The following is a 24,404-nucleotide window of genomic DNA, read 5'->3' on the forward strand; positions in this document are numbered from 1 at the left end:
TGACAAATTTTGACAATACAATAAAATATTTATTTTTTATATATATTAAACGTCGTTGCGTTTCTTGGTATTTCATGTTAGATTATGAATTCCTTTAATTCGACTTTCAAATTGTATACAGAGTGTACCAAAAAACATAGCCACTAGATAAAAGCCAACACAATTTTTTAAAGTAGATCCAATATTACTACCACCTTGTTCTTTTGGTTTAATTTTTATTTTCTCTGCTATTGTTTATTGCTACATTGTACTGTAAAATAAGTTGCTAATTATTATACCTAGTATGTTACGTGCTTTCAAATGGCTTAAAATTAAAAAATATGTTTATACACCTCTCCCCAGTAATAGTAAAATTAATAGATATTATTCCAAGCCTCAAATATGTGGATTTAATTTAGAAACGCCCCGTATATTAAACATCCAGGAGCTCTGACTCTGTTCCAGCGTAATGTATTTTCAGGTGTATTTGTACAATTTTTTTGTACGTGAGAACATAGCGAACAAACAAAGCGAATATAGATTTACATAATCAATAAATACAAATATAACGCATACATCTCACTAATATTTTGAAATGCGATCCGCCAGTCAATGAATTTAATCGAAACATACTTCAGGCCCCAACTTTGGGTACAAAAGATAGGAAAAGTATGTTGTACAAGTCTGATATACAGAATAGTAGAAAAATTATGATTTTTCGACCAAATAAAACTATCCAACCCACGAACGTTCCAGTACCCTTAAGTTTAATCTAAATTAAAAACGCCGAAGTTAAAGCTATCATTGTTTTAGTGATATTTAACTTAAACGCCGATACCGCCCGGCAAGGCGGTATTAATTTTAAATTAAAAAAACTTTTATACCCGAAGCTAACGGAAAGGGAAATAATTTTAACAGGACTTCGGGGTTACACCCTCCTTGTTATTATTCTAGTCTCAGGATGCGACATGTAGAAAAACAAAGACGGCATGCATAGAGGAGTATGAAAATAAGCAAATTAGTAAATTAGTTATTGATTATACGTAGCTGCCGCATACTGTGTGCAGAGTGTGGGAGTTTGAAGCCATATCGGGTGGTTATAATCAATTCTTTTGTGTTTGTTGGAATATTTAAGCGTAGTTTCGTGTTTTCTAATCGTGTTTTGTGGAGTTCAATTTTTCAATTTCAGACAACGATTTTAAATCTAACACTTCCTTAGCTACTTCCGGTGCACCTCCAGGATCCAACTTTAGGCCACTTCTCTTTATTTTGTTTATTAATAACACAGCCACACAAAAAAAAAGTTGTCTACATTCAATGCGATATATATTATCTGTAGTATTTTTGCCCCCTGATCACGAATCCGGTGTCAGAATTGAGCTATCACATCACAGGAATTTCCTAACCTCAAAAAACAGGTCAAAATTAGCAAAAATTCACGAAAAAGTGCTAGGAAAAATACAATTTTTTTTTCTATATTCAAATGTTCATTTATATGGTTAAGACCTCGCCGAACGTGAATCCGCGGTCAGAATTGCTGGTTCTTTTTTCTGACCTCAAAAAAACGGGTCAATTAAGGTAAGGAATTTTCAAAAATTATTAGATTCGCGCCAAATTTGGTTTTCGGGGTCGCTGATCACGGATCCGATGTCAATTTTGCAAAATTCAAAATGGCGGATCCAAGATGGCCAACCAAATTTTCAAGAAATGACACATTCGCGCCAAATTTGGTATAAGGGGATTTTCGGGATCGCTGATCACGAATTCGAGGTCAATTTTGCAAAATTCAAGATGGCGGCCGACCAAAATTTAAAAAAATAACAAATTCGCGCCAAATTTGGTATACGGGGGTTTTCGGGGTCACTGATCACGGAACCGATATCAGATTTACAAAATTCGTTTTTAAAAATTTTATCAATTACTTATGTACTTTATTACCTGAGATTAAGCAGAAAACCCGTGAATAAATCTTTTACAGAAAAAAGAACAAGATATATCCGAAAAAAAGAAGGTTAAAACATGATTGGGTACTCAGGTTGAATTTTGCAAAAGTGACCTCGGATCCGTGATCAGCGACCCCAAAAGTCCCCGTATATGGCGCGAATGTTTTATTTTTTTGAAAATTTGGTCAGCGATTTTGAATCCGCCATCTTGAATTTTGCAAATTTGACCTCGGATCCGTGATCATTGACCCCAAAAACCCCCGTATACCAAATTTGGCGCGAATCTGTTATTTTTTGAAAATTCGTGATATCTGATCTTAATTGACGGGTTTTTTTGAGGTTAAAAAAGGAACCATCAATACTGACCACGGATTCACGTTCGCCGGGGTCTCAACCATATAAATGAACATTCAAAAATTTTTTTTTTCCTAGCACTTTTGCGTGAATTTTAGCTATTTTTTACCTGTTATTTGAGGTTAGGAAATTCCTGTGATGTGATAGCCCAATTCTGACACTGGATTCATGATCAGAAGGCAAAAATACTACGGATAACATAAGTCGCATGAAAAGTACAGACAACTTTTTTTTCTGTGGCTGTGTAATCTGTCTTCTCGTTGTTGTTGATAGAAAACCAATTATAAGGTACCATATTGAAAGCTTTTTCCGTAATGATGTTTCAACAAGTCTCATTATTTTATTTTCTGTTGTTATTTACCCCTTACATCCTTGACTTCTTATTTTTTACAATTTTTATGAGAAAAAATGTGTTTTTTCAGAATTTCCATGAAATAAATATTATTTCAGTTAGATCAAAGACAGCTTTCACTTGGATCAAATCGAAAGTATAGCGAAATATAAAGCTGAGTAGGGCGAATATTCAAAATTAATAAAGTCATCCACAGCTGAGGAACACTAATTCGTTGTTACCGTTGCTGTAATTGCGGCGCTAAAATTCATTACTGTCACTTAATTCCATTGTTTTAAGTTCTGCAGAAGAACAAATAGCTGCAGTAAAAACCGTGCCGATAGAAGCATCCGCGAAACAAAAATTGTCTTATTTACGACTCAGGTCTAAAACAAGGCAACACTGAGAATATGGCTAGGCTACAGCATAAATTCTGTTTATTATAAGTTATAGCAATATTAAATTAAATATATTGGCGCAGGGTTAGGGTAACACGAAATAATGAAAGATGGAAATGGCGCAACACAGTCAGCCCTAAAATGATGTGTGGGGGACGATACATCCCTCATACGTCCTTTTTGATGATACTTTGTACCCCTGGAACAAACGGAACTTTCCCACTCTGGGTTGACAATAGTTCCTAATAATTACTCCACTTTCATATTTCACTTTCTATTATTACGATCGTGTCAGGTTTGTCAAAAAGTGAAAGGGCGAACAGAGGAAATTTTCCTACCTCAGATGAACAAATCTACTCATAATTGCTTCAATTCCTTTACAAACATTTCGTACATGCAAATAAATTAATGAAATGAATGTTTTATTGTGCAAAAAAATCGAATTTATTAAACATTTACATTATAGGAAGTTACAATGTCTAGTTTTACAAAATTTTCAAATTGCAGTCTACATTTACATTTAAAATTGTGAAACAAATGAAAATTTCCCACTTGAGACGAATTTAAGTAGTAAAAATTGTTGCAAACGGATTTTTCAAATTTTAATTTACACCTACAGTTAAAACAGTGAAACAAAAGAAAATTTTACATTTAGAGTGAATAATTTTTGTGAAACAAACTAAACCTTGTGCTAACAATTCAAATTTGCTAATAATTTTCGTTAGAAAATTAAAATAGTGCAACAAATAAAAATTTCCCACTTTGTACAATGGACAAAAATTTGAAATAAAACTTTCCCACATTGAGCGTAAAATTCAAATTTATTAAAACATTTCCATAATATAAGTAATAGTTCTACAATATTTTCAAATTATAATTTACACATACAAATAAAATTTCCGATCCGAACCTTTCCCATCTGAATCAAATATTCAAATTAATTTCATTCCATTAAATGTTAGGTCTGCTATTTTGTAGTTGAAACAGTGAAACAGACTGTAATTTATTAATAATTTCCATTATTACAAATGTAGTCCAAGTCCAGGTCCAGTTTTTCAAATTTTTCAAATTACAATTTAAATCTACAATTAAAATAGTGAAACATATGCTAACTTTAGGGTTAAAGTAAAAATTGTGAAACAAACGAAATCTTCCCACTATAAGCGAACAATTAAAATTTTTGAATAATTTCCATTACAAAACAATCCCCAGTTTTACAAAATTTTCGAATTATGAATTATGTATGAAATTAAAATACGAGTAGTAAAACAAACAAAAATTTCCCACTTTGAATAGACAAAAATTTTTAAAATTTGTTAACACTTACAACTATTACAAAATTTCCATGTATAGTTTTAACAAATTTTAAAATTACAATGAGTATTTATAATTAAATTAGTGGGACTACAGAAATTTTCCCACTTAGGGCGAATAATACTAGGAAAGAATAAGTGAAGTCAGAAAGTAGTAGTGAAAATGGTATATTAGCTGTTTTATTTCCATATTATTAAAAGTTACTGCAGTAATTATTACTTTATTAAAATATAATTGACGTTCAGAATTTTCTCTTCCAAAAAATTATGCGATGATTAACGGAATGCTTTCATCAAAATTAATTTGACTACCTCTATCCCCCTTATTGTAGGTACTTAAATTAGTACGAAATTCCAACCATCACTCTGTCTTACATGCATCAAAATTCCCCACCAAAACACCGATTTCCAACTGCTTAGACATCCAAGTAGAACTTAGGAAAACATTCCACGCTAGTATCAAAGCAGTTCGGATTGCACATATTCCCGCCTTTAACTTGGACACGTTATTTAGTAATCATCGTTTGTTCTGTGAGATTATGCAGCGCATCATCAAGTGACGTCACCAGATTGCTCTCATTAGACTGCATTAAACCCATAGAGTGAGATTATAATGCGCTGGTATTGGTATACAGGGTGTTTCTTGAATAAAACCACAATGCTTCGAGCGCAGTAAAAAATTATTAAGACTAAAATATTTTCTCTCGACCTAGAAAAATTGGAATAAACAAGCAAAAAGTTACATTAAATAAAGAGAATTTGAAAAATATACTTAGGAAAACGGTTTTATAATTCAATGGGGTTCGGCCGAAATTTTGGAGAAGGAAAATCTGTTTGGTTTTTCTTTTTTGTAACGTGATAATTTGATCGAGACTACTACATTGTTAAGTAGTGTGCAAAGAGGACTTTTAAGCAATAGTTATAAAAAACTCTATACCTCTTTTGTGAAGGAAGTTATGTTTGTATTCATTTAAAGTGAAACACGATATACTTTAAAATAATTACAAACCATTTATACAGGGTGTAAGAAGTTTGACTGCCATTAATTGAGCATGAGTAATCATAAATGAAAAAAAGTTGTATATTAAATGGGCGTAAGTTTACAAAATATAGCGAGTATTAATATTGGGGAGTTTCATCACAACGTGACAACAGCGCTTAACCTAATGCTACACTGCAGACTTGTCCTACGGAAAAAATGTAAACAACTATTATTGTGAAACATTTAGTAAATTTCAATTGTTTTCCAGTTTTTAAATAAATAAAATAAAATGTAGGGATTTTGTTGTATGAAGATAGTATTGTGCTTAAATTTTAGCTAGAATTTTAGTAATTATGAATCTCTTAAAGCAGGAACTTCTCTTTTAATCAAGTTATGAATTTGAAAAATATGTAATTAAAGTACCCAAAGATATTAAAAATAATTTAAGTACTTACCAAATTGCAATTTTTAAACGCACAAGCACAAAACAAACTAAAACGTATGCTCAAAATGTCCATCACCATTTTCGATGCACGCACGACACCTTCGAATCCAATTTTCGCACATTCGCTGAAAAAACACCTCAAGAAAATGAAATAGTGGTACTCAAAAAACACTCAGACACGGTCCAATTCCAGATACTAACTGAATTGCGTAATGCTGGACAGCTCAGTACCTCGCGTTTTCCGTCGCGCCGTTGTCACATTGCTCGATATAAATTATTTAGAATTAAGCATAAAGAAGTTCAAAAAAGTGATAAACATTGTATTTTATGGTATTTCATGCACGCAGTTATGGTGAATATTCCTTAATTAATCGAACTTTTGTACATCAAGTTCGATATTTTGATGATTTTTTTTCTCGGAAATGCTTGAGTTTAGGACCAATATCATATAAGTTTTTTTTTATTTTAATGTATTCTATTGTCTGTTAAAATTAAGGCTGTCAAACTAACACCCTGTATTATCTCTGTTACTTTCGCATCGTCTTGTAGCAATTTCGACTCGAACTATATGAAAAATATGATTTGATACATTTCGTAAGCCACTTGAAAGCATGACAACGAACAGTAGCGTTGTTATAAAGCAGCGGTATCGCTTGCAGCGGATTCAGATCCTACCGACGAGTATAGGGCTTGTAGCAGCTCCCCCTGCCACCACGCCAGTACATGTGTCGACCTCCCAGCCGCCACATTCACATGCGTTTGCAGCTCAAACTTTACAGGCCCGCTCTGCGAGACCGAAATCTTTCGGAAACAGTACGAGGTCCCCTCCTTCCACGGGCGATCATACGCCAGGCTGAAACCCCTGAAAGCATATCATAAACTAAGCATCGAAGTTGAGTTCAAGTCCCACTCCGATGAGGGAATATTGCTGTACAATCAACAGAAAGTTGACGGTCTGGGAGATTTTGTTTCGCTTGCCATAGTTAATGGTTTTGTCGAGTTTAAATATAATTTGGGGAACGGCGCCGTTCTTATACGGTCGCTGGATAAAATCCAACTCGGGAAGTTTCACAGAGTTGTCTTGAAGCGGTATCATAGAGACGGGATCCTCAAATTGGACGACGCGGAGGATGTGGCTGGCCAGGCTATGGGCTCCCTTAAAGCCCTAGATCTGCTCGAGGACACTTTTGTGGGATACGTTCCTACCAACCATACACGGTACGTATACGACCCACGAACTACTTAGCGGCTTTTCACTTGTACCGACAAACCGTCGCACGGTGTGATATTCTAACAATCTGGCGATACTCTATTTCCCTTCCGCATATGCAGGCCTTTTTTATTATGTACAGGGTGTAGCATTGAATGGAGATCACGTTTATACGGATGCTCTCTTTGACTTTTAGTAATTTTCATACCCCGCAGCTGGACGAGCTAGTGTGACCCCAAACGGCGCGCGTTAGTCGCAACACATACACACTTGGAATCTGCGATATGCATTGTTGTCAAATCTCATAATTTAAGGAAACGTTATTTAAAAGCAAATTTTATTAAAATTGAAATAAGTAAATATGTTTACTCACCTGATTTTTTATTAAATTTTATTTATTTATTTTTATTTATATTAAACCCTCTTCCAAGGCGTTTAATATATTCTGTTTCTCACTGCGTTCCTTGCATCAAACAATCGAACTACTGCCTATCGTGGTGACTGAAGTGATGGGGTTATTGGATTATAGGGTTATGGGGTTAGGAGGTTGGGGGATTATAGGGTTAAATATATTCTGTTTATAGAGCTCTAATATATCCCGCGATGAGAGATCGAGTCAAACTACTGAGTAGCGTGGTTATTGGGGTTATCGGTTATGGGGTTATGGGATTAAGGGGTTTGATGTTGAATGTATAGGGTTATTGTGGGTGTACAGCTCCCTTCACAGGATCGTTGTGTGTTGACAGCTTGATTTATGAAATTATACGGGGTTATTGGTAAAACCTGATGTGGTGGGGTTAAATGGGTCACGGATTCGAATTCAGCGACCCCGAAAACGTGTAGTAGACATAGTCTGACCTCCAGATCCGAAGAAACATTTTTTTGTGTTGCTCTGTAATCTTTTAAATGTTGAACTAATCTTACAATTTTTTTTTATTTGGTATTTATCGGTCGGTATTAATAAATCATACAATACAATACAATGATTTTTTAATGTTCGGCGGGTCATCCACATTGATGTAAAAAAATATGATGACTTAGAATAACACGTCGCTAAGCCATACAGGAGCAATCTGTTTTACTAAAATTATTTTCCATTGCCCCTCTCTAACAGTTATTTTAAAAATGTAACAATTGACAAGTAAAAACTAGTTACAACTTGACTATTTATTTGATTGAATGAAAGAATTTCATATTCGTATTCAGGGGAACGCTTGCTATTGCCCTTAAAAAACTGACTCCACTTAAAGTTACACCCTGTATAATTAAGTTTTGACCGCCGAAATGTGGACTATGCTAGTTTGGCGTCTGTGGTGTTCCGGTACTTGATCAGTTCTTCATATAAATTTTTTCATACGGACCTTCGTTAACAAGTTACGGGCCCTCAAAGGTGATAATTAAAAAGTTTTATTTACCATTAACTTTAGCATGATGCAAATTTGGTGACCGATAACACATGCGTACAGCTTGTTTTTGATGTTGTAAGTGAAACTTCATTATGCCCAGAACCCCAGGGACGGACTATGCCCAAGGGTTAACAGCCCAGAATTTTTGCATAGATGACGATCGTAATCTGCCTGTATCAAAAATCAGTTCCCTGATGAATTTGCCAACGATAATACCCCCTTGGTTCAACTCGGTAAAATTAACAGTTTAGGAAATATTTGTGATTTTGTGTTTGTGTGTGTTTTGTGTGCACATCGAGCGGCGCCTCCACCATTTTTTGTTTTTAATTTTTAATTGCACTTAATTACTATGTTGGAAAAATACATATTTTTAAAATAAATTCCGAGAAAATCTTACTGTCTGCTAATGCCATTTTTGTTGTTAATTTTTAATTGGACATCATTACTATGTTAGAACCGTACATATTTTAAAAATTAGATTCTTACTGTCTGCTAATGTAATTTTTATTAACAAAATTTGATAAACACACTTTACACATAACACAAAATAGAAAAACAAAACAAGAATAAGTTATAGTTAAAAAATATATTAGTCAATTTTCATCCAAAAATACTTTACAACTTCTTGTTTTGAAGGAAATGTTATCTACTATTTTTTCTATGAAGCAATGCCTATACCTGTCTTTACTCACAAAAAAAAACTTGAGGCAAAAAAGTAAAAAAAATTAAAAAATCTATTTTTTTGCTTCTTTTTCAAATTGTTTATTAACGATTTTTTACATAAAATTTTCCATTTAAATTTTTTATTTAAGCCATTTCGATGGGAAATTCAATTCTCTAAATAATTTTTCCTACGAACTATAGTGAAATTTTGCTTCGTTTTAGAGCTATAATTAAAAAACTGAAAGGGGTGCATTTTCACCCTATTTCCAATTTCCACCCTCCTTTTAACCCTGTTTTTTTGGATAATCAATAGCCTAAGACTTAATATCATGTTCCTAGACTTAATTTTGGTTTCGACTTGATATATTTTGACTCAATGAATAACAAAAAAAATTATTTGTTGTAAACTGTTTTGTGCTTATGTGCTTCCTCGAACATTTATTCTACAGTACTTACTTTTTATTGTTGATATTAGATGTTACTTTTTAACTCAGACTACGCTTTTCTGTTTTATTTATCCTGTAATTGGAACTTTGTCCCATTGGATACTGTATTTCTAAATAAATAAATATTTTGAATTCTGAATTTTAATCATTATTCGCCGTTTAATAGTATGCTTTATATTTCGAGCTGCTAATAAAAAAAAGGTGAGAGCACCGTGCATATACCCACCAAGCATTAGCCACCCATGTAAAATTGTTATTTATTGACCGATTTGTTTCAACTTTTTTTTGTTTGAGAGATTCCAGAAAAAGGAGTAGAATGTATAATTTCGGTATTTTCGTGGTCTAAGCCATAGCCAACTGAGACGCGTTTTATAGGAGGAAAAAACGAGAAGTAATATTAGCGATTTTTTTTCGACAAAAACTCCAACGGATTCTTATTCAGGACTATCTAAAACCCTACTGTACCAATTTTTGTTGTGATAGAATACAGGGTGTTGCAGAAAATTAAACTTTAATTTTTTAAATCAACTGAAGATTTATTTACGAAACACATGCATTATTTGAATATTATGTATCAGTATTATTCTTAGATCACGAAAATACCGAAATTATACATTCTACTCCTTTTTCTGAGATCTATCAAATAAAAAAAGTTTAAACAAATCGGTCAACAAATAACAATTTTACACGGGTGGCTAATGCTTAATGGGACACACTGTATGTAAAATCTGCTGGTGTATCGATTTTTCCGTGCATTCTAGAGAAGACTATGTACAAGACTTTTTATCTTTTCATGAAAAAAAAAACTTCGGGCTGAGGTGAATCCTAAAACAGTAAACAGTGTTTGCGCGTAATTTGTAACAGCAGTGGCTGTTGCTGTCACGGCATTGTGCATTTCAAAAAATCATCAAACGGGGAATATCCCATAAGCGTATTCATTATAATTGGAAAATTGAATTTCCAGGGTATACGAGAACATCGGCACTGCGCGAGGCTTCCAGGGCTGCATAAAAAAGTTGAAGATTGGCAGACAGGAAATTGAACTACACATGAACCAACACGACTGGGTTTTGAAAACTAAAGGCATCCACGACTGTGGTGAACACGCCTGTACGCATTCCCCCTGTCTGAATAATGGGAAATGCCTGGCGAACGATGACTTATACCGTTGCGAGTGCCAGCCCCGCTACAGCGGCGATTTTTGTGAAAAACCGGAGGACCCCTGCCTGTCCGTTCCCTGTCAATACGGCTCCAAATGTAAGGCGCTGGATTTTGATTCCTTTATTTGCGAATGTCCGCCAGGACGTTCGGGTCAGCATTGTGAGCTAGGTAGGTTTTGGAAACTTTTAATGACGCGCTTTACCTTCCCCGATCGACGCAACCCTTCAAAATCTTACGAGGAAAAATATGTTGAAAGTATATACAATGAAGAAGAACAAAAATTGATAAATACCATACGCAAAAGTCTTTCTACAATCTTTCTTCTATTATTCACAGCTAGAGGAGAATGCAATTTGGGATGTTATTTTATCTTATCAAAGACAAAAGCAAACGACAAGCCCATCATAAATTTTCAAGCATGAATTACTTATAAATCAATACTACCACATATAACAATAACTTTATAAACTATGCCGTCAATTCTTGTTGGTACAGGTAAGCTAAGCCTGTCCACCAAGGGGGGTGGTTTTCGGCAAAACATTTTTGTACGGCATTTGTAAAGTATATAGGTTACACAAAAAAAAATGAACCTCGACCTAATGCCGTACAAAAATAGCAATACCGGAAGCCAGGAAAATTTTTGATTTTCCGAAAATTCTCATGTAAAAATGTGTTTTCGAAAAAAGTTTTGTGACAAAAACTAATGCTGTTGATAATTGAAAATTAAAACTCTGACATTTATTTCTGATACGCTCTGTATATGTCTATGTAAAATCCTTAGGACAAATTGCCAAAGTATGAAGGTGCCCAAAATCTTTATAAAAAAAATCCAAACGTGCAATATTTTTCTTAAAATTCAGGATTATTATTATCGGTCAGGTTTTGTCTGCGATCTCTCTAAACTTAAGAAAATTATTCTTTTTATTAACGTGAATTAGATACGCCGCCATGGAAAATTATTTTATAAAGCATTAGGTACTTGCGTATATTGTATATTAAAAAAAAAAATACGGGAATCGCGTATATTTGCCGCTCGATTTTAATTCCCTTATTTGCGAATGTCCCTTTGGTCGTTCGGGTCAGCACTGTGAGCTAGGTAGGTTTAGGAACTTTTAATGAGGCATTTTACCTTCCCTGATCGATAAAATCCTTCAAGATCCCAACTTCGTTTGGTTTGTTAAATCATTTTACATCTTACAATTCCAAATAAATAATTCAGCCCGAACTCCTAATTAACTACACAAAGTTACAGGGCTTTTTCCGACCTGACTTAATGAGTACGGACGTTTCGAGAAGCCGCTTTTATTTTAAACACTAAACAACGTTTAAGCCTTTCATTAAAAAAATATAACGACCGAATGTCGGATTAATTCGATAAAATGTCTCACGAAAAATGCTTCTCCCTTTCGAGTGTTTTATTAAAAAAAAAACAGGCTTTTTAAATATCTGAATCTTAGATGAACAAAAAAAATAATTTTCTAGAAATCTACAGCTTTGTGTGCACTTGAACATTGACACCCTGTATACGCTAGGAATAATTTATAATAAGCGTATTTATAAAATAACGTTTGGATTAAAAATGTACTTTAGAAAGACCAAATTCTTGAATTTATTGAAGCGGAATCTGCCCTCGGTAATATTTCAGAGCGGGCCAATTTTCCACATGTCACAATTGACAGGATATTACAAAGGATCAGCCTGAGTTCCTTTCAGTCCATTAAAACAAGTTTTCAACAGAAAATATTACTTTTTCAGTATAAGTCACAGATATGTATTTATAGGGGAATATAAATGGAAGTGTCTCATCATCCGTATTTTTGATTCTGTATCAATAAGTTATGTTTAATACGATTAGTTCACTGAAACCGTATATAAACTCAGAATTCGAGATCAGTTCATATTTTGACTCTAACATCAAGAAACTGCTCTAGAAAGCGGTTTTCGAAATTTCAAACCGACTTGAGATTGTGATTGCAAAAATATTGGAAATCATGACTTCATAGCGCTATAACCCCATAACCCCGTAACCCCATAACCGTGTAACCCCATAACCTCTAACCGGTTATTTGCACGATTTTAGTTACATATTACCGACAAAAGCACAGGGGGTACTATTACAGTACTTCAATGTAGATACAAGGACAAAAACCCCGGGTGACTTGGTAACATAAATCTGTATGCTCCAAATCATGGGTCTATAGGAACTTGAATGCCCCATATTAAAGGATTACAAGGCTGTACTCATTTCCTCATAGTTTTATGGTTATACGTCCTCGCAAACCCAGTGTTATGGGGTTATAGGGTTATGGGGTTATGATGTTATAGGATTATGGGGTTATGGAAGCCTACCAACTCACGGCCATGTAGTTTCCAACTCCTGATATATGAGATCCTGTAACACCGTAACCCGATAACCCTGTAACCCCATAACCTCTAACCGGTTATTTGCACGAATTTACAGACATTACAGACAAAAGTACAGGGAGTACTGTTACATTACGTCAATGTAGATGCAAAGACAAAAAACTCGGGTGTCTTGGTAACACAAATCTGTTTGCCCCAAATCTATAGGAGCTTGCATGCTCCATATTAAAGAATTACAAGACTGTAGACCCATTTCGTCATAGTTTCTTCGTTATACTTCCTCGCAAACCCAGTGTTAGGGGGCTATAGGGTTATGGGGTTATTAAGCCTGCCAACTCACGGTCATGTAGTTTCCAACACAGTTTTCTAGTTTCTGATCCCTGTCGTAATATCCATGGTTCCCACAGGGTTTCATTGATCGCACATCCCGGATTATGGGGTTATGGGGTTACGGGGTTATGCAGTTACGGGTTTATGGGGTTATGGTACAATGAGATCATGATTTCGAATGTTTTTCGAACTCAAATCTCGAAAACCGCTCTCTGGAGGAGTGTCTTGATGTTAGAGTCTATAGACGAACTGATCCGCTAATTCTGCTTTAAATTCGGATTCCATGAGTCATTTTTTGTGGCGCCGTGTAATTACTTCATTTCATGTCAGTTAGACGACTTAGATACCCTTATGATTCCCATAATTCAACCAGAAAGTGACTGATAGATGATAATTAACTAAATTCCATTGAATTCAAACGGGTCATCTGGGAGGTCATAAAATTTTACTGCATCTTCCTGTCCCGTTGACTTATGGATGTACTTTAGAGTTATCCTTCTAACCTTAGAATTTTGGATGTTTCCTAAAATCTCAACACTCCTTAAGAAATACCAAGCAAACAATAGTAATTCCAATGTTCTAATACAAGCAGAATTTCGTAATTTACAATAATAGAACGAAAAAATATAGTAAATTGTGAGATTTTTATTAATTATCACTATCATTATTTTTGCATTATATCTTGAACACACAATCGTGAAACGCGTTGTATGCATTTCCTGATAATTATGTACCATACCATAATTGAAGTCTACAAACACTTAGCCCTGTTAAATGTTTGTTTCAAATAGTTCATACAATATTACATTTGCGATTCCACATACCGCCAAATCCTACCTAGGAAATCTAGTCCAAGTTTGTTGAAACTAGGAATATTGCAATGTTACATCTGAATATTCTCCTAATTACTATCTACATAAACCTTTGAGAGCTTAAAGATCGGTCAGTAGTGAGGAATTATGCTAATACGAGTATATAATCATCAAATACCTAGTATATAAACGTCAAATACCGAGCACATATCAAAGGAACAAAATCCAACTATATATCTACGAGTATTTGCCTGTTTCCTTTGTCTTGATTGATAGAAAATTATATTTTCGGCAAATCTTAGAAAGCAACGGTCTAACTGGTATAAATTTAACATCTAAAACTCATGTTATCGTGAGATACCACATAGAATAGTAATTGAAATAGATTAGAACATTGCTGTGAGTACAATATTATGTTTACGCAGTCTGTACAATTTCGCAAAATAATTTTACACACTAGTGCGAAAAATAATGGCAGTACTAACAACTATGTGTTAGATGTTACCACACCACCACAACCATTTTGAACCATCTATGGTAAATAATCATTTATCTCTCATTTCATTCCGTCACTAGTGCGTAAAATGAAACACTTTACGCACTAGTGTATAAAATAGATTAAATATTGTATGCTACTTATGCGTAAATATTTCTTCGCTGGTGAATATAGTGTAACTTTACTTATTTGTCATATAAATAACTATCGGCATCATATTGAAAGTATCATGGTTATAATACAATCACTTTTTTATTCTTTTTAATTCTGTGAAGCCGCACTCGTATGCTTATAACTTTAAATGTTACCCTTTCAGAATACAAAGATGCCCGCATGGCAACGCCGGAGTTCAACGGGACCAGCTTTATACGATTTCCACGATTGGAAGGCATTAAGAAGAAATTTTCAATTGAAATTTCCTTCATGCCGAAAGCGTCTAATGGCTTAATATTGTACAACGGGCAAATGAAAAATGGTCGGGGTGATTTCATTTCCTTGAATCTTGTCGGTGGACACCTTCAATTCCGCTTCAACTTGGGCAGCGGGATTGCCAACTTAACGTAAGATTTTTCTAAGCCTCCTATACGTTACTACCCGTTTTACCGACTGACTATCAATAAAATCTATCCTACTCTTTCAGATGTAATAAAATGATTGTAGTTTTATAATTAGCGATTGTCAAGCACAGGTGTACCGTAGCACGCCAGTAAATCATTGTATACTAGTGTGCCATAGTACACTAGTGTGTCGTGGTACACTAATGTGTCGTGTTACATTAGTATGTCATGGTACACCAGTGAATTATTGTACATCAATGTGTCGCTATGCGCTATTGCGTCATGTTACACTAGTGTCTCGTGAAACACTAGTGTATCGTGGAACACTAGTGTGTCATGAAACACAAGTATGTCGTGGTATGCTAGTGTGTCATATTATCTTAGTATGTAATGGTACACCTGCGAATTATTGTACACCAATGTGTCGCTATACGTAGTATGTCGTAGTACACTAGTGTATCGTGGAACACTAGTGTATCGTGGAACATTAGTGTATCGTGGAACACTAGTGTATCGTGGAACACTAGTGTATCGTGGAACACTAGTGTGTCGTGGAACAGCATATCGTAGAACACTAGTGTATGGTGGAACACCAGTGTATAATGGTACACTAGTGTGTCGTGGTACACTACTGTGTCGTGGTACACTAGTGTGTTGTGAAACACCAGTATGTCGTGTTACATTAGTATGTCGTGGTGCACCAATATAATATAGTACACCAATGTGTCGCTATACGCTAGTGAGTCGTGGTACTGCAATTTTTAATATGCTGTAAAAATGCACTGTTTAGACAGCTACAAAAAATTGAACTAGTTACTGAAGTTGCAGATCTACGTTAAAAATAAACAAATCTTACATATTCCTCTTGCTTCAACCTTTTGATAAAATTTTGGGATGTAAAAGTAAGTTCGTGTTAATATCAGTACCTAGTTTATTAGGTGATGGAAATTCAAGAGTAGTTCGTGCCATATCTTGCCGGTATGTGACATATTAACACATTTTAGTTTTCAGCTCAAAGCTCCATCCCATATAGAAACTTTAACAGTTAAAAGTTGTTCTTTTAGACGCTTTATAGTTGAGAGCTTTTGCTCTGATTTACTAGTCTTCCTCGCTTAAATCGAGTTTACACTGAAAATCATACTCATGTACCGCAGTGGTACACCCCTACAAATACGCCAGATATAACGGTTTATAGAGAGATTCCTTTCATACCCCGGACACGGTGAAAGCGGCACGTTTTTCGCGGTCCCTCATGCGTACACCGCTACTGTTGAAACTTAGGCGCGTTATCTGCGTTATTTTTACTGGAAAACCACGTATTTCCACAAGCTAGTCCTTAAAAGGTGTTCGTTAATTAATACGGCAGCTCTTTCACATGGAAAATCTGAAGGACTTTGAAAGTTTTATACGGGGAAATATGGAATTGGGAAAAAATCTGTGACTTTTGATAATGATGTTTATTGTAATGATAATGCGGATAACGACAACTATATGATAACGATGTAAAAGGAACTGTTTAGCTGTTATAGTTTTTTAAAGCCTTCCAAAATTGTTTTCCGTGGTACACCAATATGTCCTTGTACACTAGTTTGTCATGGCACTAGTGTACAGATACACTAGTCGTTTTAGGTGCAGTAGTGCCTCGTGGAACACTAGTGTATCATGTAACATTAGTGCATCTTTGCACACTGGTGTCTCGTTGTACACATATTATTCGCTTTTGCAAGAGAAAAAGTCGATTTAAAGAGACCCAGCTACACTAAGTAAAATATTGTACTTAAACGTAGATAAATAATACAGTTCAGTATCTGGGCACTTTTTTGTTGTATGTTAACATAATAACCACTATCAACTCTTCTTAAAATATTGTTAAATCAATGTACAAGCATCAAACAAAAGGGTTGAATCAAGAAAAGTTCAAACAATATTCCTGTGTGTGGTGCACTAATGGCTCGTGGTACATTAGTGTCTCGTGGTACACTAGTGTGTCACTGTACACTAGTGTATCGCGATACACTGAGTGGCATGGTGCACTAGTGTGTCGTGGTCGGCTATTTGATTTTGCAAAAAAAGGTTGATTTAAGGAAACCATAGTCCATTAGTGAATTCTGGTACACTAGTGTGTTGTTGAACACTAGTGTATCGCGATACACTAATGAGTCATGGTGCACTAGTGTGTAGTAGTATTCATACGAAGCCTGATCCTCTTTTACAACATTTTTTTGATGCTCAAGATACATCATATAAGAAAGTATTATTTCAAAATTTTAACAAAATTTAAGTTCAAATACAGAAATGCCTTAATAAAATCGAAGAATAATTAAATTTTACATCTGCATCTGTCTAATTTAACAAGCGGATTAATTTTAAAAAATCCTTGATCCAAACGGACGTAACTACTAGTTTTCTACTTGAAATGTATGAAGTCAACTATGGGTATTCTTTTTGAAGGTACCGGTAGATTTTAAACCTTTACATTTTATTGAAATTTTACGAATATTCTTCTCTACTAAATGAATGCCGGTTATTAACAGAAATTGCACACTGACAACTTAATAATTAAGCCAATAATTGCCCAAGAGAAAGTGTATCTGAAACCTGAGTTTGCTGATTTGAACTCGACGACTATTTGTTTTAGGAGCAGAGAGGCCGTGACCTTGGACAAATGGCATTGGGCTCGTATATCTCGAGAAGGGCGGGGAGGCGTTCTGCAATTGGATAACTCCAGCATAGTTCGGGGGTTTTCTGGTATTCCGCTAACAGAGTTAAATCTAGAAACACCCTTCTTCCTTGGATCTTTATCGTAAGTTACATATAACGCACTTAATTGGTTTTAGGCGTTACCCAGCTCTAGCTTGGAGGTCAATCTTTGAACGTACATGCTTAATCTAAGGAATAAAAAAACTGGAACACAAGAAAAGACCCTGCCCTGTTAAAATAGACATATACGTATTTTACTAAACTTTTGTGTATATTAAACTATTATTTAAAGCCATTTTGTTAGAAGAAACGGGGTTTCAATTTATATTCTTCGGAATATAAAATATTTTACTTAGCTTTTGAAACCACTCAGCCTACGTAAAAATACCCCCTTTGTAATTCCAAATATTAAATTTTCGGCACAAGCCGGAGCAGATTTTGTCCTTTCAATTGATTTTTTACCGTCCAGGATTAAAATTTCACTGGCTCGTATTTAGCCGTTTGATCTTTGTAAAAGCACCCATTTGATATCTAATTTGTAAATTGTAGCAATTGGAAAGAAATTCATCGACTGTCCGGGTCATCCGAGGGATTTAGAGGAGCTATACAAAGGATTATTGTTAATGGTAATCCGTTGCCAATATCAGCCGTATTGCCCTATTGTAGCACTTCTACATCACATAACAAATCTGGATGCAGTTTTAATATAGGATATTATGACGGATTGCCCTGTTCCGCAAATAAAAATCCGTGTCTGAATAATGGGCTTTGCGTTCCCGAACTTGAAGATTTTACTTGCCAGTGTCCTTCCAGTTATAAGGGGAAATACTGCGAAATAGGTAAGGCTCAAAAATAAACCTAAATTCACATAGATTTCTGAACATGAGTACAATAAAAAGAACCTTTAATTTATTTTAAAATCGCCTATGTTTCGAATTTTATAATATAATACGTTACTGCACTGTCGAATTTAAAATTTTAGTAAACGAAGACAGTTTGGCCATCAAATTCAATGGAAACACATATCTGCAATACAGAAACAGAGGCTACAGAAGGTAATTTAGCTTTAATCCAAGTATTAACATTAAAACTAACACTACTAATATTTCACGCTTACTAACAGTGACGTTGTATTTGACGACGTCGACGATGTAGATGAAAATTTTAACAGAACTTCTGAAGAAGATGATATTAATGATACTAACAGTAACGAATTCTATGATGAGACTAGTTACGATTTCAATTTGGACTTTGATGAAGTAGAGTAAGTAAGAATGTAAATTTCAGCTCACTTTCGAACAAGCTTCCTCGTTTCTTTGGGAATATTTTAATTAGTCGCTTTCAAGCGTATAGGGTGATTTATTTGAATACTAATGGCAAAAGTAAACTGTCCCCACAGAATATGTTCATAAATGCTAAAAGAAATGCAATTACTTAATTCTCGAGAAGTGGATGTTGCCGTTGTTACTCTTTTGCATCACAATCTTATCACACTTTCGTACTTGCTAGTCGAGTCATTGCCATAAATTAACTAGAAAGCCAATGGGAGACTATTAAAATATTCTGGATTCTAGTAAATAACCCTGTATATTCTCTTAAGGTTAATAATATTTATAAAATGTTTTAAATGCGCTCTAGAAGAAAGCCGGAAAGGGGAAATAGGTATGAAATACACGTACGCACATTTGCATCTGACGGACTTCTACTATGGAGGAGTAAAAACCGAAATTTGGCTGAAGACTACCTTTCTGTAGCCATTGTAGACGGATTCGCGGAACTCAGTTACAATTTAGGACAACAACACTCGTTTTGGGCCATCAGGTATTATTTTTCGTTTACGAGGCTTATTTCCATAATTAATTACTGTTTATATGATAAAATTAAATCTGTCTCTTTTCAAGATCCAAGACGAGAATTGACGATGGACAATGGCATACAATTCAGATAAGAAGAAGGAAAAGGGTGGGTTTTATATCTGTGGATGGAAAGTTTCCCACAAAGGGCATCGCTAGAAGTGGAGCCATATCTCTACGCACCAATTCCAAACTATGGATAGGTATGGACAAAATTATATATATATGTACTTAGATCTATACTACTTTGGAAAAAATACAAGATATTTTAGAAATTAATAACTCTATTGTAAAAACAACAAAATTACTCAGTTGTAAATTGTTTAAGGAAAACTTTCAAAGACTAGGAAACTTTCCTTGTGCAACTTTCTCATCTAGAAAAATTTCTTTCAAATTTAAATGACAAATCAATTAAAAATATCTACATCTCCATTGTTGCGTCATTTAAATGCGAAGGAAAGTTTTCTAGATGAGAAAGTTGCATCCCTTCAACTTTCAAAACTGAGAAACTGTCCAGGAAACATATTCGTGTCGTCAGACTTTCCTAGTAAATACAGATAATTCTTCAAGAAAATTTTTCATGGACTAGGAAACTTTCCAGGTGTAACTTTCTCATATAGAAAACTTTCTTTCAAGTTTAAATTACAAAACAGTGAAAAATATCTACATCTGTACATTTTCCATTGTTTAATCATTTAAATGCTAAGGAAAGTTTTCTGGATGAGAAAATTGCATCCCTTCAACTTTCAAAAACTGAGAAACTGTCCAGGAAATATATTCGTGTCGTGCAGACTTTCCTAGTAAATACAGATAATTCTTGAAGAATTTTCATTGACTAGGAAACTTTCCATGAAGTATTTTCTAGTCTAGAAAACTTTCCTTCCAATTCAAATTACAAAAATTTAGAAAGTATATAGAACTAGATGCAAGTCTTCAGAAATAACTTAAAAATTGGGAGATCTTTCAAGAAAAAGCTAGGAAACTTTCCTTCAAATTTAAATATAATAAAAAATGGAAAATATTAAAAGTACATGTAAATCAACAGGAAAATTTTTCACAGATTAGGAAACTTTCCGTGAAGAACTTTCAAATCAAGGAAACTTGCCTTCAAATTTCTATATAAAAAAATATATAAAAAATACATGTAAACTTAGTTAATCTTTAGATTTCACAGTGTATTTTTGTTATGAAATATTATTATTAACTTAATGTGGTATAAAAAGAATCAGGAAGTTTCTAAAGAGATTTTCATATATATTTGGCAGAAACTTTCAGTGTGGAAAACTTTACCACTAAGTAAAATTAATTCTGTCATAAATTACATACTTTCATTTTCAGTTCTTCGATTATTGAGCAGTTGTATATTATATACCTGTATTTATTGTTTTTCTTTATTTCAGGAGGAGCATCATCATTACCGCCAGGCTTACCAAGCGCTTACTACAGGGGATTTGAGGGATGTGTCAAGAAAATACTAGTGAATGCTAGGCAATTAGATATGTTAGCCAATAACGATATAAGCAAGATAAACTTTTGCCATGATAATGAAATCTAATACGACACGTATATTTGTTGCAAAATACTACGTTTGCAATACTAAAGATTTTAAACTGTGAGACTGATATTGTACTCCTGACTTTTCCATTTTGAAAATTAGCTAGATTATATTTTGTCGTTGTACATAGGTGTACTGTTTAAATAATTGTTTGGAAATTTTTTCGAGAGCTTCAGTAAATAGACCAAAAAATCCAAGTCCTCAGTTGATTCTTTATAAAAAAAAATAGGCAATAGATGATATTTATAAAACAGGGTATCGGTGTTTTGGCTAAATAATATTTATTTATTTATTTCGTCGTTCTCTTACTATTTTCACCTTCATTAAATAATGTGATAAAGATATAGCGACTAGATGTTACGATATATATAAAAATTCTAAAATAAAAAAGCTTAGTAGTAGGATAGACGTTTGTTAGTGAAATATTTACGAATATATATTTAGAAATTCCCTGCAAGAAAGATTAGGACAGTTTATATATGATTTTGGTGTCTAATGAAAAAATTTGTATGTGTGAAACACATTTTTTGGTCTATTTTACAATAAATGTTACATGAGCAGTGCATAAGAAGTATTACATACTATTAATGTTTGTGTCTAGTCTTATTTTTTATTTCAGCAGTACTTAACCTTTTATTTTGTTCGATGTAAGTGCCATAACATTTCTCTCAACAAGGAAGTTTCAAATTTGGCCTAAAACATTTGTAGCTTAATAACCTTACTTTTAGTTCTACTAATATCTTTTATTCGGGAATAAAGCAAGCTACAACTTGATTTACAAACAGATTTGTTCGTACAAAATTAATTATAGCGTCCGCGACGCCACAGTGTTTCTTATGTAGTTTGTTTTACTCTGGTTTCTATGTAAATGTGTAAGATACTCACGTCTCTAAGCCAAAATATTCTATTAAACGTGTATAAAGCTAACTGTAGATATAATAATCAGTATGACGTGATGTTCCTTCCAAATAAATTAAAGAACAATCATATCCAAAAGGCGTATCATTGTGTTGACATATCTTTGCGCATGTCTCTACTAGAGGAATACTAGAGGATGTTAGCATAAGCAAACAATAAATAATTCTAAATTCATCATGTATTCGTTCCCAGTGTTCTCACCACTAATTTCCTGTGACGTAACTGTCTTAAGTCAGTGTTGATATTGTTTAACCTTGAGAATCCATGTACATAGCTTTAATAGGAACTGTTACGTTACTTTACGTTTTAGGGTGGACTTAAAGTTAGCGTAGTTAGTGAAATTAACAACTCATTGTAACTTTAGTTGACTTTTATTTTTATTATAGATTTCTGTAAAATACGCTATAAAATATATTTTTTTCGTACTAACCAAACGACTTATCATTCCCCATACAGAAACATCCATTCATATTCTTCTGCGGCCTCAGCACTTTGTCTACGTTCACCGTATACCAATAGCATAACCACTGCAATTATCTCTGTTACTACCTGCACTAAAGTATTATCGAAATACACGAGGTGGCAGTTAAGGAATAACTAATTCTAACGCGAGCCGTAATTGTATTGTTAAAGCAGAAAACAGACAACAAAAAAGTCAGGAGGAAATAAGTTAATGTATAAAAAAACAGGCTTTTAGTGACATCATTTTATTTTCGTATTCTTCTCAGCAAACCCTTTCATTTGATACCCATATCATGGGGGTGCATAAAAACTAACTGGTCCGCCATCTTTGAAAGTCCGCCATATTGGATTTAGATTGACGTCACTTAGCTGACCATGCATTGTCATCCAAACTAAACGTGTTGGGGATTTGACCCATACTAACAAGGCAAGTTAAATAAACCAAGAAATTCATAAAACGCAAAATGTTGTGTAAACCCCAAACTCACAAAAGGATTGAATATGGCTGCTCTATAAAAGTGTCATCGGCAAAAGTATGATCAATAGACACGTACTATCTGTAATCAGTATGTTCATGTTCATATGCTTGTAAGATTTGAACTAAACATACAAACATACTTGCGAAGTTAAAAAAGTTGTCCGCCGTATTGGGGCGTCGGCCATATTGAATTCAGTGTGACGTCATTTTGTTTTCGTATTCTCAGCAAACGCTTTCATTTGATACCAATATCATGGGGGTGCATAAAAAATAACTGGTCCGCCATCTTTGGGAGTACGCCATATTGGATTTAGAATGACGTCACTTAGCTAGCCATGCATTGTCATCCAAACTAAACATGTATGCAAAATTTCAGCTCAATCGGTTGGGGATAATTTAATAGTTGCAATATTTGACCCATACTAACAAGACAAGTTAAATAAAAGCTTGTAAAAATGACAGAGTGAAGTCAGGCCAACAAGTCTCAAAAAAGGAAACAGAAGAGAAAACGAGATTATACAGAGTGTAACTCTTAGTTTTTTATTGTTAACCAGAATTCTAATCTAAACTTAATTTTTTTAAACCAAGTAAATAATCGAGTTATATTTCGTTCTTTTTTTTAACCGCACTTAAGCTTTCGTCTACGCCGCCACTGGTCACCTCCCGAATTCTGTTGTATATGCGCGTATATCAGTGTTGCCTGTTGTTACCTTTTTAAAGAAACTGCAATGGAAAATGATTTTGTAAAAACTGTTATTGTATCACTTTACGTGATGTGATATGGCAGCATGGCTTTATGCGGGCAAAAAATGAACTGCTAACGTTGATTCGGTGAAGCGATAAAAGCCGACTTTGTCGCTGTTCATTTTATTACATTATTCCAGTTTTCAGTATATATATTTATTTGTACATGTGTTTTCTTATTGCATTGTACCTGGAAACTATATATAATTGATACTAAGCTTTTTTAATAAAAATGTACTTATTTTGTATTTCGTACCTTTTGGTGGCATTAAAAAAACTATCTTAATAATTTTCGTTTTATTAATGCATTATACATACGTAATAACTTCAATATACAAAGAATAATATTAAAAACTTGAAGACAAATAAGGTTTTACATAAAAAAATAACTTTAAAATTGCCACCTGAATAATAGATCTTCGTCACCCTGCAAACAACAGTTAAAATGTCCTGTCAGCTTCTTCCACATTTGAAATCTTCAATAAACCCAATGATTTCAACTCT

At 34.1% G+C, this 24,404-nt stretch overlaps 1 protein-coding gene across 1 annotated transcript in view; it reads left to right on the forward strand.

The window, feature by feature from the left end:
* LOC108906289 (agrin-like) overlaps positions 1–22,686 on the forward strand; it is an 83,622-nt gene extending 60,936 nt beyond the window's left edge. Inside the window, exons 17-25 of the mRNA XM_018709514.2 lie at positions 6,405–6,963; positions 10,435–10,799; positions 14,950–15,193; positions 17,829–17,993; positions 18,440–18,729; positions 18,873–18,945; positions 19,529–19,711; positions 19,792–19,946; positions 21,144–22,686. Coding sequence (XP_018565030.2) covers positions 6,405–6,963; positions 10,435–10,799; positions 14,950–15,193; positions 17,829–17,993; positions 18,440–18,729; positions 18,873–18,945; positions 19,529–19,711; positions 19,792–19,946; positions 21,144–21,298 — 2,189 coding nt within the window. The 3' untranslated portion in view covers positions 21,299–22,686. The remainder of the gene's footprint in view (positions 1–6,404; positions 6,964–10,434; positions 10,800–14,949; positions 15,194–17,828; positions 17,994–18,439; positions 18,730–18,872; positions 18,946–19,528; positions 19,712–19,791; positions 19,947–21,143) is intronic.
* The last annotated feature ends 1,718 nt before the right edge of the window (positions 22,687–24,404 follow it).

Source organism: Anoplophora glabripennis, unplaced genomic scaffold, assembly GCF_000390285.2.
Source record: "Anoplophora glabripennis isolate ALB-LARVAE unplaced genomic scaffold, Agla_2.0 scaffold32, whole genome shotgun sequence".
In the NCBI taxonomy this organism is placed as follows: domain Eukaryota; kingdom Metazoa; phylum Arthropoda; class Insecta; order Coleoptera; family Cerambycidae; genus Anoplophora; species Anoplophora glabripennis.